This window comes from Porites lutea, chromosome 9 (genome assembly GCF_958299795.1).
Source record: "Porites lutea chromosome 9, jaPorLute2.1, whole genome shotgun sequence".
Classification (NCBI taxonomy): domain Eukaryota; kingdom Metazoa; phylum Cnidaria; class Anthozoa; order Scleractinia; family Poritidae; genus Porites; species Porites lutea.
This window is the reverse complement of record NC_133209.1, coordinates 19,601,302-19,618,848: the sequence shown is the minus strand read 5'-3', so window position 1 is coordinate 19,618,848 and position 17,547 is coordinate 19,601,302. Positions and strand designations below refer to the sequence as shown.

At 50.2% G+C, this 17,547-nt stretch overlaps 2 protein-coding genes across 2 annotated transcripts in view; one reads left to right on the top strand and one right to left on the bottom strand.

Moving 5' to 3' along the window:
* The window catches only part of LOC140948359 (uncharacterized), a 41,438-nt gene extending 24,640 nt beyond the window's left edge, over positions 1–16,798 (top strand). Inside the window, exon 17 of the mRNA XM_073397595.1 lies at positions 16,494–16,798. Within this exon, the coding sequence (XP_073253696.1) occupies positions 16,494–16,798 (305 nt within the window). The remainder of the gene's footprint in view (positions 1–16,493) is intronic.
* On the bottom strand, positions 2,588–3,301 carry LOC140947996 (uncharacterized). The gene has a single exon (XM_073397225.1). It carries the CDS (start codon positions 3,299–3,301, stop codon positions 2,588–2,590), a length of 714 nt encoding a protein of 237 aa, XP_073253326.1.
* Positions 16,799–17,547: the final 749 nt, after the last annotated feature.

Genomic DNA, 17,547 nt, shown 5'->3' with positions numbered 1-17,547 from the left:
TTTTTAGCACTGGGGGTGATGTTCGGTTTGGGCGGGACAGGTGGTTTTCTGGGTCCTGCCGACGTGGACCCTTGTTTTATACCTTTGGTGGCTTTGACCAACTGCGTGAACCACGCTTGCATAGGCCCCGCCTCAAAATCATCATCCTCGCCGGGCGTCGTAGCCCCTGCAGCGCGCACACCCCCCGCGGGCGCTCCAAAGGGTTGACGCACTTTTTTGGTCCAATGGCGTAATTGACGGCTCACGGCTTTGAGTTGCGGTCGTTTCCAGGCATCGGGGACCTCGCTGGTCAGGAGCACATGTTGTTTGGCCGCCAAATCCGCGGCTTTACTAAAGCGAGTATCTTCCACCAATTCTTGTTTGTACTTTTCTTTTAATTGTAAAAAAGCAGGGGCGTTGTCCACCGTGGTGCTCACCATCTCGGGTTCCATGATGCAACTGACGTGTCTTGTCTAGCGCATGCAACGTTTATAACATCGGTAGAGTTCAGGCCAGAGGGCGCCGCCTGTTTGAGCCATCATGATAGCGCGCCGTCGTTTCACCGAATGCGCGGGTTTGGCCATGGCGCGTAAACTCTGGGCATGGGGTTTGAGCAACGTGATGGTATGTCGAGAACGGGGCACGGTGCCACGGAGCGTGTTCATCACCAATTCACTGATGGCATTGATCTGATCCGCATTCGCCATCCGCAACAATTCTTGTCGTTTATGTTGATTGGCTTCTTGTAAGACACTTTTCAAGAACGGGGCTTGACGTTCCATGCGCCACGCCATGCTGAAGGTTGAGAAATTGCCACGACCCCGCTCTATTTATGGTAAATTGGGTCCCGCATGAACGACACAGTTCTCCATGATAATGCCGTTGCATATGACGTCGACATCGCTGACACAACGCGGCCTCGATCTCCTCCGTCCACTCTAACGTCAACGTGATGGCCTTGCGAGGGGGTCTAGTCCGGTCGACGAACACGGACCCTGGGTTTGTATTTTCGGAGCCACAAAGGCGAGATAGCCATTGCCAACAACGGTAGCCTACCTCCGCGTTGCAGACCACGTCGACGGCGTCGTTTTCGGGGGACATAACGGTGTCGGCGTCCATTGGGTCCACGGACCATTCTCCAATAATGTCTGGGTCCCTACCCAGCGTGTCTTTTATAGCTTTCTCAGTGTTTTAAACCCGCCCCACCCCGTTCGACCTAACATCCGCTGGACCCGTCGTTGAATGAATGCCTGTTGCTTGGCACTGATCTTGCCCACTTTTTTCTTTTTCTTTTTTTTCAAGGCGATGGCTGCCCCGACGGCAATAGGGAGGAGGAGCGGGAGAATACCCCCTCGTTGCTGTCGGCGTCGTATTCGTCGTGGACCACAAGGCATGATCATCCCTTCTCTGTCCAACGAAAGACACGCCTCTTGTCTTTTATACTATTTTTTTCACATGATGGAACAAACAAACGATTCCCCCGCATAGCGTTTCCGTTTGCCAGATTCCCACTCTCGTGTGCGTTTGTCGGCAATAGCGATGGCACGCTTGGTTTGATGATCCCCTATGGCTTTGGTGATCCCATACCCGGCTTTGAGAATCCCGAGAGGCAGGCCGGGCCCGACACCCCCCACTTGACCTCTTCGTCGTTTGGCGGGGGATCGACGTCGGGTCGTGGTGCGTTTGCGTTTGCGTCGAGGGGCCATCCCGCTTCGACATCGGCCACACATGGTTTTGGGACGGTCGAAGGAAGGATCCTGGTTTTATATCTTTTTTTCACGGGCGTCGACCCCGTCCACGGGCTCGGCCACGGCCTCGGCGGGGTGGTTCAGGGGGTGGACTTGGGCTGGAAGTTCGCGTCGACGTGCGGCGTACCGAAGGTCGGCCTCCCTCTTCATACACGGTGGTGACGGTATTGGTATGCGTGATATTGCGAATGCGTCTCCCTCGAGCCCGTTCTTGCGCATCTTCGTTCAACAAATCCAACCGTCGCCTTAAGCCTCGCCGTCGATCCTCGTCGTCATCATCTTCATCCTCGTCTTCCGACGGAGGGGAGGAATCGGGGGATGGTGGAGAGGGCACGCGGGGACGTCGTCGCGGTTGTTTGGCGGCGATGGTGGGACGACCCGTCGGAGTCGTCACCGTGGAAGTGGTGGTCCTGGTGCCGGCTCCAGCACTGCGTCGGGCGGTGGAGGGGCGGGAGGGAGCCGTGGTGGTCGTGGCGGTGGTGACAAGGCGTGGTCTGGGTCGTCTGGAGCTGGTGGTGGTAGTGGCCGTGGGACGTGTGCGGGTGGACGTGGTGGGACGGGTTTGGGTGGCTGTCGTGGTGGGAGCGGTGGTGATAGTGGGTGGTGGTGGCGGTGGCGGTGCCGTGGTGGTAGTGCCTGTGCCTGCCACGGGGGGTAAGGTGAACGCCTCCAAGGCATCGTCCACATTGACCGGGTAGGTCAAGTTAAAATCCTCAATCTCTTGATCCAATTGGGCTCGATCCACGGGTTGGGTCAATTCCGCGACCATGTCCGTCATGGTACTGAGATCTAAGGGAGGGGCGGTGGGCGAACCCACGCCAGCGGGCGAGAAGGTCGGGGTGTCCATGCGGACCGATAAGTCACGTTGTTGTCCGCCTTCTCTTTGCCGACGGACCCTGGCGAGTTCTCGTTGCAGCTCGTTTTCGAACGGCAGGGACATCCACGGGAAGGGTATGGACTTGCGTCTTGCCTTCTCGGCGCGTTAAATGACTCCACAGGCGGTACCGATCATCCGACGCCGGATGCACATCCAACATCAAATAGCCAAAGGGACGGGACGTGATGCGTTTAAATAGGCGCAAGACTTGACGCCATCGGTCGGGAAAGGCTTGCAGTAAAATGGTGCGTATGCCCGTTTGATCCCGGGGATTCTTGAAGGCCACAATGTAATGCGCGTTGCGATTAATGGTCTTGGAAAATTTGCCAGGCGGGAATAAATCTTGCGTCAAATACAAGACGGTGATGTTGCGATGATGGGAATCTTTGGTGAACAAATCCAACACGCGTTTGTCCTGTCCCCCTTCTTCCATCAAATCGTCCAAGACGAGCACCCCACCGCGCGTCCGGCCAAACCATTGGGTCAAATGACGAGGGTCCGGTAACCCGCGATGAAACTGAATCCCCTCCTTCTTTTGCATACGATCAAACCGGGGTTGCCATCGGTCGTACGCATAGACGATCTTCTTGGGTCGGACTTGAAACACGTTGAGGTCCCGTAACCATTGTTCCACTAACTCGCTCTTGCCGCTGCCCGACGGGCCAGCGATAATCACACTACTGGGGTGTCGGATCATCCTTCCCACGGTCGAGGCAGACGTCGATAATGACCCGTGGCCCCTTTAGCACCCATACGTTTATACCGTTTGCTACGTCCCAATTTATATCCGATTTTGGCCGCTTTGGCCAACACGCTCATGATCCCGCGCCTGTTTTGACGAAAACGGGGTCGTCGTCGTCGTCTAGGCATGCCGTCCAATACTCGCGGTAGAGTCGTGGCGATTCGAACTGAATCAGGTGTTCCATCGTCTCTCTTAAATGCGTTTCTTTCATGGTGTCCATGTACTGTTTGAGGGAGACCCAGTCCTGGTCTTGGGCCAGTTGGCGGGCCATTAACCAATGATACCCATCCCACGCATCCACCCCTTGGACGGTGTTCACCCGTTCAATGGGGTGTAACCACCAATACAGGGTTTCTTCTAACATGAAGGCGTCAATCACACGTTGGACATCCCCTCGCGTAATCATGATGAGATTTCAAATGACCACTCTTTCACAGCACATCTCGTTTTATGGTGTTTTTTATTTTAACACTCACAAGGATTACAAAGCATAAAGGCCTGGCGGCTCACATTCTTTTGCCCTCCCTCTGGGCGGGCATCGACTTCATCTTGTACTTCCTGTTTAATCACGCGTTTCAACTGTTCGGCCACTTTCTGATCATTCAACACTAAATTGTCGCAACTCCATTGCCCCAAAAAGTCTTGATAGGACTGGCCTTGGGCTCGGGCTTTCAAGAAAAATAACGCATAATGGCCACAGGTCTGACTATCCAGGGCTTGCAACGTCTGGTCACTGCGGATCAGGTGCTTCCATTGACTCCACCATTGGTGCAGGTCCGGGTGGGTGTACACGTGCAGGGGCAGTCCATAACTGTCAAAGACCTCGCACTTGTTCTGTTCCGTCCACAAGCCCAACCAATGTTGTCCCGGTTCTCCCGCCGGATCCGTGTTGACAATGTAGGCTTGACGGACACTCTTGGGAGGTGAGCGGGGTAACTGGTCGGTGGGGTACACGCCATGAAACACGCGTCGTAATTGGGGATCTTCTAGGGCCAACGTTCGCAGCACCCTATCACTGAGCGCCACAAACTCCATGCCCGGTGTCTTCTGTCTTCTGAATCCATCTCAGCCGTTGATGTTGTACTTTATACCTCCCATATGATTGATCTCATACATGTTTTCATACTCGCTCCATACCAACACGGTGATGTTGTGACCGACAGCCGCTGCAAAATCAATGATCAGTCGCACATTGCCCGATTGACGGGGGTTGCGATACTGAGGATCATCAGCTTTTCCACTGGGCACATTGTTGAACAGGAACAACGTGCAGTTCTTGCCTTGTCCCCAATCACCAGGCAGCAGTAGGGGAATCTTGTTTTCATTGTAGGCACCCATGGCTTGTAGAAATCGATCGTACCCCAGTAGATCTTCATAGGCTTCTGTTCCAGTCAGTTGCAGGGTTCTGTAAGGGTATTCTTCTCCATTCAAGGTCTGACGTATCTGGGTGACACCAAACTTTTCAAAGGCAAAGGGGTATCTTTGTAGGTTTCCATTGAAGGCATCCGAATGCAGTAATCCGACCATCACTCGGTCAGGAAATCGACCCACAAACACATTGTCTTGTTCCCACTGGGTGGTTCGTCCATCAAAGGAAAAGGTACGGATTTCGCTCCGCACCTCGGGGTAGCGGGCAATTTGTTTGCCCAGCTGTCTTTCTTTCTGCAGTCTGACATAGACACTGGCATTCAAGGTCACTTTTCTCATCAGCAAGGGGACTTTGATGTCTTCTGGATGAATGGCTGGAAATTTCTTGGCGACTAAAGTGCCTTTGTTGGGGGTACCTAGCAAGTAGACGGTGTTGGGGTTGAGGAAGAGTTCAAAGTCCATCTGGACATTGGGGACCAATAATTTGCCTGTCTTGAGGGGTGGCAAATGGGGGCGGATGAGGAAGGTGTGCCAATGTTCTTCCAGTAATTTGCTGGTCAAGGCTCTCAATTCTGTATTGCCACTCCAATCGGCATCCGTGAGGACATCCGAATTGGCGGCGGTGGCTCCCATGACATTCACCACATTGAGCTGATTGACCCATCCTTGGGGGGCTAACTTGGTGGCTCCTTCTTCTCGGTTGTAGTTCAGGAGAGTTTCTAGGTAGGCTCTGTAATGGTAGGTGTTGCTCTGTTCCGTCATGAGGACCCCATTCATGCTCAGGGTGATATCTCGAAAGATGGAGTGTCCAAAATTGTTGACGCAGTACACATGTCTCGTTTCGTTGCCATCGGAGATGAGCAGCCCTGCATCCAAGCCTGTATACCCAGCGGCTGGATCGGTCAGACGGACTTTGACTTTGAATCGGAGGGAATTGGTTTCGTAATAATCGTCGGAGCCCGGGATGGAGAACGTGATGGGCTGGATGCCTGTCAAGGCGGGTTGAAACTCCACCTCCCGAGAGGCTTCGTACCGGTAATCCACATCGGGCACGTCAAACAGTTGGAGCGACATGATGCGGTCTGTCCCTGGGGTTTAACGGCGTCCTCTTTTTATACCTTTTCGCAGTCTGTACCCATCATGAATGGGATGCGCGGAAGGAAAAGGGCGATGAGGAAAATCGATTTGGATGCGTTTTTTTAACTTGCGGAAGACGTTGCCCCCTTTCATCCGTTGCCTCCTGGCTTTGGCTTGGTTGGCCCATAACACCTTTCTGAGATCCCCTCCTTTCATCTGGCGCACTTGTCGAAGCATCCTCTTCTCCATGGAGAGGGTGTCCGTCAGGCGGGAGGAGGTATACATCAAGGGATAGCGCGCCATGGTGGACTTGCCAAAGATCGTGCCCCCGAGTTGGTACGGCGAGATGAACCGTCCACGGGCACGTTGCCGTCGAATGCGATTTTGCGTTTTGAGAAAACCCCCCACGCGTACCATGTTTAACGTCCAAAGATGTCCCGTATAAGTTGGGTAGCTCTTTTATAGTTTTTTTTGGCTTTGTGTTTGCCGCCCGCCCACACCATGGCGGGGGCTTTCCGTTTCAACCCACGGCTCAGTTGCACACTTCGATCCGCCCACGTCTCCGCAGCACTCTTGCCTCGTTGAATATCTCGCAGTCCCGCTTGAGCTTGCTGCACGATCAGGGGTCCCGCTATTTTGATCAACTCTTCGTCCAACCCCCGGCCCTCTTGTGAGGTGAGCACGGGCGTGTGGTACCGCGTTAAACTGCCTCCGCGCATTGGGTCGGTTCACGTCGAGGTGCTGTTTGGTCCCTCGCGTGGCGTGAGTGGCTTTTTATAGCTGTTTGAGACCGATGGTCACCAGGGTTTTGCCTGGGGGTAAAATGGCTAGGGGTCCACTCGTACTGGCAATCTCCACTTCCAAAATATCCAATTGTTGTCCTCGCACTTTGATCCATTGATGGTGCAGGGGTTCCGCTGTGCTTTCCCCATCACCGGTTCTCAACAATTGCACTTCCCTCAACAGGGGAAACTTGCCACTGCCCACCACGGTGGATTCCACTAGATCCGAATAGACCATGACGGTGCGTTTACGGGTTCCCACAATCTTTTCAAACGAGGCATTCAGGTTGTTGATCTGCCATTCGAAGCCCATGTACAATCTCATCCATACCACATTATCAATGGTCATGATCGTAAAGGCTCGGCTGGTCTGCCTCACACCCATGTACTGCTCGCCTTCCCAATTGTAAAACCGCCGCTGTTGACTGCCAATTGGACTGGTGGTCTCATTATAGTTGTCTGCAGGTGCCGTGAATTGCAAATTGGGACCAATGTCAAAGGAACCTGTGACATTGGCTGTTTTGCCTGTCTTTCTGGTCAACAAGCCAAACTTCAGGGCAATGTCCAAGTTGATGTAAAATTCCACCACGTTGACTTGGCGTTGATCAGTCAAATCTTTTTGGGGCACCCCATGAATCACCAGGGCATCCTCTTTCCACGTCAGTCGGGGCATCGCGTGTTTTTTGATGCTCACGATTGGTTTTGAATCGCGATCATGGATCATCAAATGATTTTGTTGTTGCACGAGTGTTTTCATGGTAAAGTTATGCACTTCTTGACTCACGCGTTTCCAAAAATCAGTCCCTGTGGCTACGATTTGATTCATATTCATGATATCTTCCAATTCGATTTGGCCATTGAGTAAAGGGGCCTCTACACGCAGATACCCTGAGGTAGATGGGTTGCCTGTGTCTGTCCATTTACGGATGATTTGTGGGTACTTGAATCGAACCACTTTGGTATGAGGATCCGCAGCAATGATGGCATTGCTCTGCCCTTGATCCGGGACGGTCAGGGACATCAAGGAGGCATGCCACCCCGCGCCCGGTAACACCAGCCGTTCGGGCAATCGCACCTTGAAACTGTTGTTGGCATTGTTGGGAAACTCGTTGGTGGGATCGCTGACCAGCGTCAGGCGTTTAATCTCGTTCATCCTGAGGAGGAGGAATGGTCTCCTCCCAATGGATCAGGGTCCCTTTTATAGCCATTGGTTCACTTTCTGTTTGCTGCGAGGGACGCGTCCCACCAACGAATTGAAGGTCGATTGTTTGGGATGAAAACACACTTGCTGGGCAATGTTGGGAAAGGCCCGGGCCAATTCCATCAGGGTCATGCACGTCTTGGGTTTGGGGGGTTTCTTCTTGCGCATCGGTGGATGACGACCCGCGCGTCGGCGTTGTTGTTTTTTCTTGGTTGGGGACCGCAAAGCCCCTCGTTTCTTGGCATACTCTTCGGCTCGATGGTAGGCATTGGCGTAGGCCCATTGCTGCTTGGTCGAACTGGCCAACTTTTCCCACCACGGTTGGGTTTGCCGTTGTTCGGCCGCTTTCTTCTGAATGAATTTCAGTACGTCGGCGTCGCTGGTGGGCGTGGGGGTGTAACTGGCTCGCGGTCGGCTGGAGTCCGCCTGCACCTCATCGAGAAACCGCACCCGCTTTTTCCTTTTTCGAGGGGTGATTTTGACGCGGACCATGGTGTGCGGGAATCCAACTATCGTACTTGGCCGGCCACCCTTTCCACCGGACCAACACCTGGCGTCCTTGGCGTTTCAATACTTTTTCGACCCGAAATAACGAGTCGTCCGACACTTGCACTTTTTGAACATCGGGTTCGTAAAACGTGCCTTTTATAGGCGTGCCGTCCCATTCACTGAGTCGATAAGTGACGATCGGATGACGACGGACGTGCGTGACCACAAACACTTCTTCCGTCCACCCGGGCAAATACCCTTTTTTAAAGGGACGATGTTTCTTATTGAGACGCACCCGATCCCCGACTCGACATTTGGGCGGTGGGGTCGTTTGGTCCAAACGCGAGCCGTAGAGTCGGTCCCACACGTCCGGGACCGTTTTGAGGGTGACTTGATGCGGGGCTAGCCCAATACTGCGATGCTGGGTGTGATTGTAGGTATGAATCAAGGGTTGTAACACGTCCACGTACCGTAACGTATTGTGAGCGGTGAAATAACGGTACATGCGTTGTTTCAACGTGCGATGCCATCGTTCCACCACGGAGGCCTTGGTATCCCCATACGTGTAAAAATGATGCCACCCCTGTTGTTTGAACCAGGCTTGCACTTTTTTATTTAAAAATTCTTTGCCTTGATCCGTCTGCACGCGGAGCGGTCGTCGCGGCGAGGCTTGTCGACGAATCCTTTCCAACCCTCGGATCATTTCCGTGCTGCTTTTGGATTTGATGGGGACGGCCCAGGCATACTTGGACAGGACGTCGATCACCGTCAACAAATAGTTGTTCCCCTGATTCCATCGACGGAGTTTTTGCATGTCGACCAAATCCATCTGCCATTGTTCGTCTCGGTCAAAGACCAACGTGGGCGAGGTGGGAAACCGCGTCCGTCGGGGTTTGTGGAGGGTATAACTCAACACCGATTGGAGAATCCGTTGCGCTTGTGGGGTTTTCAATTTATGGGCTTGGGCAAAGGGTTGGACCCCGCCCAAGGCCCCGGGTGCTTGGGGATCTTCGTAAGCGCGTGGCAACGACATCAAGACACTGACACACGATCCTAGCCAATCTCTGTCTTTAATAGTTTTTTTCACACACCTACATGATTTTTTTTCAAAACAACCCTATGCTACCAAAGTTCTTATGCAAATGAAGCCTGCTCTCCAAGGCTCGCTCCTGGGCTTTGGCGGCTTCCCCAAACTGATTGAACCACGGCCTATTCCTCTCCACAAAGTTCATCTCCCAGGGTGGGGATGTCTCCATCTCATGACCTTTTCCTTTCAAAAGGGGGATAGGTAGAACCTCTCTGGTATGGAGCTCAGGGGGTGTGTCTTTCACCCATCGTCTCAGTGTGGGTTGCGCTGGTTCTCGGGGGCACCACAGCGGGCCATGGAGCCATTGAAAGTAGCCACGGGGGTCTTGTCCTGGGAGAAAGCTCCCACAACTGAAAAACACTTTCTGGTAATTCTTGCTGGTCTGGCTCAATTTCATCCTAGGGACCAACCCACATTTGCACTTGAGCTCCCCTCGTTGCAATCGGGCACGGACTTGAGGGTGCGTGTCTTCTTTCAATTTCTCCATCATCACTTCCCGACTCTCTTCAAACAAATACACGGGACATCCTTTTTGGGGGCACTTGAACCTCAATTGGCCAAATTGGGTGTGGGGGTTGACACACTGGATGTATTCACAAGGATGAAAGGGGCACGTTTCATACAAGAGCTCGTTCAACTGGGTGTCCATCTGATCGAGGTCATGGTCTTCCTGGGCAGGATCCGACTGACACGTCCCTTCCTCTAGACACTCTTCCTCATAGTCTTTCAGGGTGCCCTCCATCAAGTCGTTCACTGAGGGGACGGGTGAGACGATGGGGGAAGGTGTGGGTGGTGGGTCTGCTCGAGGTAGGGCGTTCAGGGCCAACACGAGTTCACTGGTGGGGGTCGGTTCTACTTTCCTCTCTACAGCTTGCGCTTGATAGGTCTCCGCTTCAGCTCGGGGCAAACCGATCAAAGTCCTCTCGAGTTCACGGGTGGCTTTCATGTCTAGGGCTTCTTTTTCCCCCTTGGGTTTCTTACTACTACTCACTCGGCGTCGTTTGCGTCCTGAGGGCACCGCGGCAGGTTGAGTGGCTTGACGTTCCATGTCTGGGCGGAATGACGCAGGGTGCACGTCTGGCCTGCCTTTTATAGCCCATATCCCTGCGTCTCGTGATCCTCATACGATCTTTTTTCCACCAATCCTGTCTCAGCCCTTGAAACTCGTGAGGGTGGTGTGATCGGACGCTCCGCCAATCAGAGCCTACGCCTTCCGCTATAAAACCAACCGTGGTTCGAAGGCCGTCTCATTCGTCGCGGTCCTCTCTTCTTGACGGTAAGCGAACATGGCGTTGAACGACGTGGGTCTCTTGTGCTGTCTTGTGCTGATGATGATGAACTGCCTACTCGGTGGGCTTGGACTCCGTTGTCTCACCCTAAACACTGTGTTTCATTTTTTTCGATAGACCATGCCGCTGACTATTTACACGGGCGGTGCTAAAGGCGTGGACACGCATGTGGAACGATTATGTCAGTTGCATGGGCATGCGTGTGTGGTCCTCATCCCACCCTGTCACCCTCGAGCCAAGTCTCCTGCGCCCTTGACGCAAACGGAGTTGGACGCCGCCACCCCCACTGTGACCCAGGCCGCGTTTCGATTGGGTCGACAAGTGCATCATCCCATCAGCCTCCAGTATATACAACGCAATTATTACGTGATCCAGCCCGCGTCCTTAGTCTTGGCCGTGGGCTATTTTGACGAGTGTCGCAAGCATCTATTGGGTGGGACAGGCTGGAGTGTGGTCATGGCCCAACTCTTAGGCAAACCCCTCTATGTGTTTGATGTGGATCGGGAACAATGGTTATGGTGGAATCCCACCCTAGGTCAATATCAACCTTGTGAAGGCATGACCGAGGACTACATTGCCTTACCCACCCTCCAAGACAAAACCGCCATTGTAGGCACGCTGGAAGAAGACCAAGCGATCTATCCCACCCTGGAAGCTTTATTTAAACGTACATGAACATTCAACAGACAACACGGTTCAGACCATATCACTTGTTTTTTAATGAATGTCAATCACAATAAAATTCATGGCTGACATGGTATTCATGATCAAGTCCAATCGTCTCATGACTTTGTCCACCGTATCGTACGAGGCCTTCCTCCTGCCAATCATGACGGGGAGTCTTCCAAGGGGACACTTGGGGATCTGATGCTTGAAGGTGTCAATGACAAACGCAATGCCCTCGTTCATCAGGCGGTCGAGATTGGGGGGTTGACGCGCCATCTCCACCATCATGCCAATCTGAAATCCAGACACAAAAGACCATTCATTCCACCAAACAAAACCCAAAAAAAACAACAACAACAACAACACCGTTCCCTTACCGATAACCGGTGATCCATGAGACGGTGGCAGTGGTGGCAGCCATTTTTTCTGGGGGCGTGCAATCGCACCACCACTTGGTTCCACCAACGGTCCTCGCCCAGATGTTGAGGGAAACCGGTGAGGTCGCATTTGGGTAGACCCTTGATTTCTCGCACCACCTTCTTTCGTTTGTCCATGGTGTAGAAGCAATGGACCCAAAACATAATCTTAATCTGTACCTCCAACGGGAGCACGCGGCCAAACGGTTTGTTCCTGGGATCGACTAACCCTCGGCAGTCCATCTTGACAGCGCAAAACTCAGGCAACTGACCTCTCTACATGGTGTTCCCCTTGTTTATCCTCCGGTATCCACCAATCACACACTCGCGCTAGACCCCTAGGTCAGGGGATGAAAAGGTGTACCCATGGGGGGTACCCCCTAGAGTCTCCTCTCGTTCCTAGACACCCCACGTGATGGCTCTCCACCAATCCGATTCGCTCGTGGAGTCTCTAAATCACGTTGCGCGCCCCGTGTGGGTTCATTCCAGTTTGTTCAGTCACGCTGTTCAAGATGGTGAGTTCACTCCAATCGATTGTGCTCTACTCCGTACCGATTGCTGTTCTGTTTGAGATGTTAAAGTTGTTGTGTCACCTCCCGATGGGTCACGAATGCCTGCGCGCCCTGTTTAGACGCTGCACCCACGAGGAACTGCGGGATTGGGCCAAAACGTTGCCGTGGGACCACCCCGTTGCCCGGAAACTGGATCACGAGGTCCATCGCCGTCGCATGGCTGGTAAGTGTTATGGCTTTCCTTTTTTGGGTGTGGGGCCCTTTTCCTTATACCTTTTTTTGATTCCTAGACGTGTTCAAGGGGTTTGAGTTTCTACGCACCGTACTGTGGCCTGTCCACCTGTGTCTTTGCCCTCGACGAGCTCGACTCAATTGGGCCGCGCGGTTCTGGGTCCCAGCCTGTTCGTGTTGATTTTTATTTTTTTATTAGATTCTTGGGAGTTTGTGGAAAATCAACCCGTGTGCCACATTTACCAGTGGGTCGCGCATCCCACCCCTGGCGGGGTCTGTAACCACTGCGAGAGGATGATGGAGGGATTGCGACTAGATGATGTGATTGCCGGCAACCGGGAGGGGTCCCTCACTGAAGATGATATTGTTGAGTTTGTGCAGAGTGGGGACCCCAACCATCGGGACTGGGACGATTGGCCTCTACGGATGACCTTTAGAATTAATTCGTTTCTCCGGCGCCAGGGTCCTGTGGGTGAACCGGATTTGGCTGCCTTAGGGTTTTTAGAGGATTGATTTTAGTTTAATTTTTTTTTACAGCCACGCATTGCTTGTTGCGTCATCACACGCAATGGATCCGCCCTTTGCAATCCGGTTTCTTTCGTACCAGTATTCCCATCTTGATTCAACTTTCCACCTCTTTGTAGGCTTTCATTATACGTTAAAACATTATGGAGGATGGATTAGACCCGTGCAATTGCGTTGTCATTATAGTACTGTTCGATGTGTAATCCGTCTTCATGAAACGTTTCAGATGTAATTTCTACTATGGACCAATGGGGGTGGATCCTTGCCTTGCAACAACGATACCATATTCATAGTGTTCCACATCTCTTGCAATTCTGTAATGACACTGTTTTCTAGGTGCGCATTTCTTCCTCAAGAACAACCACCGGCTCCGAGACGATATCAATTATTTACTCATGGCCTTACAGCATTATTATTAATTTCTTTTGTAGATTCGCATACCATTCTCAGTACCCACAGGGTTCATGGTACCTCCGCTGCATGGTGTTTTCTCGGCAGCATCGTGCAGTGGTACACTGGATCGGGGGTCGCCCTTCCATTTCCGAGACCCATTAAATTACTCTGTTGTCGTTGTTATTTGAACTTTCGTTTTGCCAGCGACTTACACGTGCCCTGTTATTGGTGCGAGATGTTGCAAGGCATGGGCTACCCACCCCGTCCTTAAAAAACATGTTTTTTTTTATTTTTTCAGATTCTCGTTTTGTCATACGAGCCATTTATCTCCCTTTCCTTTTTCAGCCATTGCCCAGGTGATGGACCAACATTCGAGGTCCCTCCAAAATCTGACGGGGCAATTATATTTTGTGTGTAAACGCTGTTGGATCTATTTACGGCACGTGTCCGAACTCCATGAACCCTGTCGGGGCTGTGCCATGATGGAGAGCATGGATTGGGAATTCTGAACACCCGGCAGGGGGAGGTCTGCATGGTGGCGCCACTCCTGCTGGATGTTCATGATTATTTTTTTAATTAGATTCCCATTGGATTATCCAAGTGGTGATGATTTTCAAAAGCATCATCCCTCACAAACTTTGTATCATCAATTATCAAGGACAGGCCAGCTTACTCCATTTGTTCAAACTAAGACGTTAATTTTTTCCCAGAAACACATTGGATCCTAGAGCATTTTGATTTCACGCAAGACTGGATATTAATAGAATTGTTTTGTATACAATCCTTCCAGGGCGTGACACCACGAGGGCGTCACACACGTCCCACTTGTAATTAAGTCTTTTTTGTTTTTCCAGTCAATCATTGGACAATAACCCACCGCCTCGTGCGTGGCAATGGTCGACTGTTTCTCATTCAGTTTGCTTCTTGGCTCTAACCACCCTCCTTCTAATTCGTTTCAGCCGCCCATTCCAATTTACGTTTTCATTTACTCAAACCGTGGTCATTCGCAGGATTCAACCATTATATTCCATGGCCACATCCGCATCACATGACTTCAATAGCCAAGTGGCAAACACCCTTTCTTATGTTTACCTATTAAAGTCAAGGGCGTGACGTCACTCGGACGTCACACACGTCCCGGATGTAACTTAGGGCATTCTCGAGATTTGTTTTGTATTAAATGATATGGATGGATGATGTTGACCTTCATACAGTGTGTTTTTTATTGACTTCCGGTGATGCGAGGGGTCTGGGGCTTCGTTTGAGTGTTTGCGCATGCGCCGTAGGTCTAGTCGGACATAGGCTCCTATGAATGCGGGGGACCTGGGGAGTCGTTGGGTGGTCTGCGCATGTGCCTACGATCCCATTCACGTGACTGCGCAGGACAAACGTCTGGGGTTGAACTGCGCATGCGTCCCACTTGTCACCAGGTTCTACGCGGTACGTTCAATAAAACTATGTGAACTATGTGGATCCACCTCTTGTGTGTGGTGTTCTTTTCCCCATGGGGTCACGTGAATTGGATGCCCATATTTGGGAGCTTTTGACGTCATTTTGGTCACGTGTGCTAAATGCTTGATTCTGATTGGTTCCCACAAATTTTTGCTGCGCTCTGATTGGTTGGTCCCTAGTGGAGCCCTATGTACTACTCATAACCAGTCTCCTCTAATAACTATGGTGCAGCAAAGAGCCTGGAAGTGTTGTGTGTGTGTTTCTCGGCGTGGGCGCCATTTTGCAAATGTGGGTGACGTCATCAGATCTGGTTGTGGCCAGGGGCCCGTTTCTCGAAAGTCCCGGTAACTTTTCGGGCCCGAAATCAAATATTCAAATCGAAATATAAAGAATAAGAGCGCGGGTCCTGGCTGGCAAACTACTCCATTTTGTTTCTTTAACTGATAGTTTTATAATGTTAGATGCAAAACTGTTGAAACCTCGATCTTTAATGTGAACGGGGACAGCTTACCGGGCCCGTTAATTATCGGGACTTTCGAGAAACGGTCCCCAGGACTGTTCTGTCGTAAATTGTGATAACAGTCGTCGTAAATTGTAATATCTCTCTTAAATTAAAATAGCAACTCGTTGTCGCCGAAAATTTAATAACCAAGCTGTCGTAAATTGTAATAAGCCAAACTGTCGTGAATTGTAATAACACATTTTTGTGTTTTGTAATAAGTCTCGAAAATGAAAAATTATTCACCAAGAACTCCTTTAGATAACCAGGATTGTCCTGGTCGACAGGAATCCCACAATGCAGCTCATCATAAGCTCATGGCTCAATAGGCTACTTCCAAGTTCCAAAAACCGTAGGCTAAGAGCAAAACGTTTTTGTGATAATGAGTTTCATCTTCATTAAAATAAAATATCATTGCTTTGCACTTAGCCTTGCATTGAAACAGAGGCTTGGGGTCTGAAATGGCCTAGCGCACTCAACCGTTACAGGGTGGTTCCAGGTTTCTTTTTCCCATAAAATTTCAACACTTTGCTAGCCGTTTACTTCCTCTGGTTGACTTTTGAGGTAAGTGTTCAGTAATAAAGTTCACTAACTGGATGTATCTTTTTCGGATGAATAAATGTGCTTCGTGTTTACCTTCTCGAACAATCCGAATACAGCTACAGCTAACTATTTTGTCGCGCAAAATACACAAATGATACACATGACGAACGGACACTTTGTTTTACACAAAAACTCTAACACGTCTTTGCACTTAATAACTCTAATAGTTCGATCCATTGAATTAATTCCAACCAAAGTCTAAGCAAAGTTAACGTTACAAAGGGTTACACTTTAATTCATCGCGTTTCCAAGTTTCTTTTTCCTTTTTCTGGCCAAGGAATTTGGTGACCACTGACCAACATATCACAGTGGCGCCTTATTTTGGGCTATATTCTCTAGTCTTGTTTTAGGCTTATTGCAAATTGCGACAACGTGTTATTACAATGTACAATAGCTTGTTTATTTAAAATTGTCGACAACTGTTATTACAATTTACGACAGGTATTACAATTCACGACATTATTACAATTCACGACATAACAAGCTCTACTGAGCTATTATAAACTTTCTTTCTTATTTTTTTCTGATAGTCTGTGCATCTGTTTTTGTCACTTCAGGGTCAAGTGGATATCTGCGTTCGACAAATACTTTCTTGTACTCACTAAAAAACCACTATGGATACAGTCCCTTTAAAAAAGACATAAACAACAAATATGACTATGCCATATACAGCTACTATAATTATGGCTCAACATTTGGCTCGGGCCATGACATATACATTTCAAACAACGCAAAATACAATTCCAACTCTTACTTTAGTACTAGCTCGTACACTAATCCCCATTCCAGCAACTATGTCTGGGTTGGAACTTATAATTTCCAACCAAATGAGCTTGAGGTTTACTATGAAGCGATTGCTTAAAGTTCAACTACATATAACCAGATTTGCTTTGTTTTCAAACAATACCTTTTAACTGCCCTGCTCACAGACCATTATCATCTTTCCAAGATAAGTTTAGCCTGCGAAAACATCCATTTCTCCACGCTCTTCGCCGCTGAGGACGTCTCGCTAGGAGGAACGTCCGCGACTCAGCGACAGAAATTCCATACCGATGACGCAAAATATGTCCAGAATCCGGTCAGAAGCCCTGATTGGTCGACGAAGTAGTTGCATTGTTTTAGCTATACTGTTTACGAATGACAGACAAAAGACAAAAGGCCACAAAGGTCAAATGTAAACGCGATGAATCTCTAACAAAACAGTCAATATTTGTGCAATATAGTCTTGTCTAGAACAAGCATTTGAGTTTTGCTGGAGCTCGTTCGCAGATAAACACAACACTTTACCAAACCGAATCAAATTTGGAACCCCATTACTACCAGATTTATTAAGTAAACATTGATTTGCGTCATCAGTATGGAATTTGTGTCGCTAAGTTGCAGACCAGGCGGTGTGCGTCACGAGATTCGACCAATCAGAATGCGTCATTTGTAGAGAGATTTTCGCGCTCGGAAAGAGCTGTTTTCAGAGGTATACGTGGTGAAATTTTCGCTTTATTCCAAGCTTGTGTTGGTAATTTCGACACTATACCGCCGTAAAAAGTTGTTGGAACACTTTATCGTGAGAGCAGTTGCGTTACTTTTAAATATTTTGCTTTCTTGAGCGTTTGT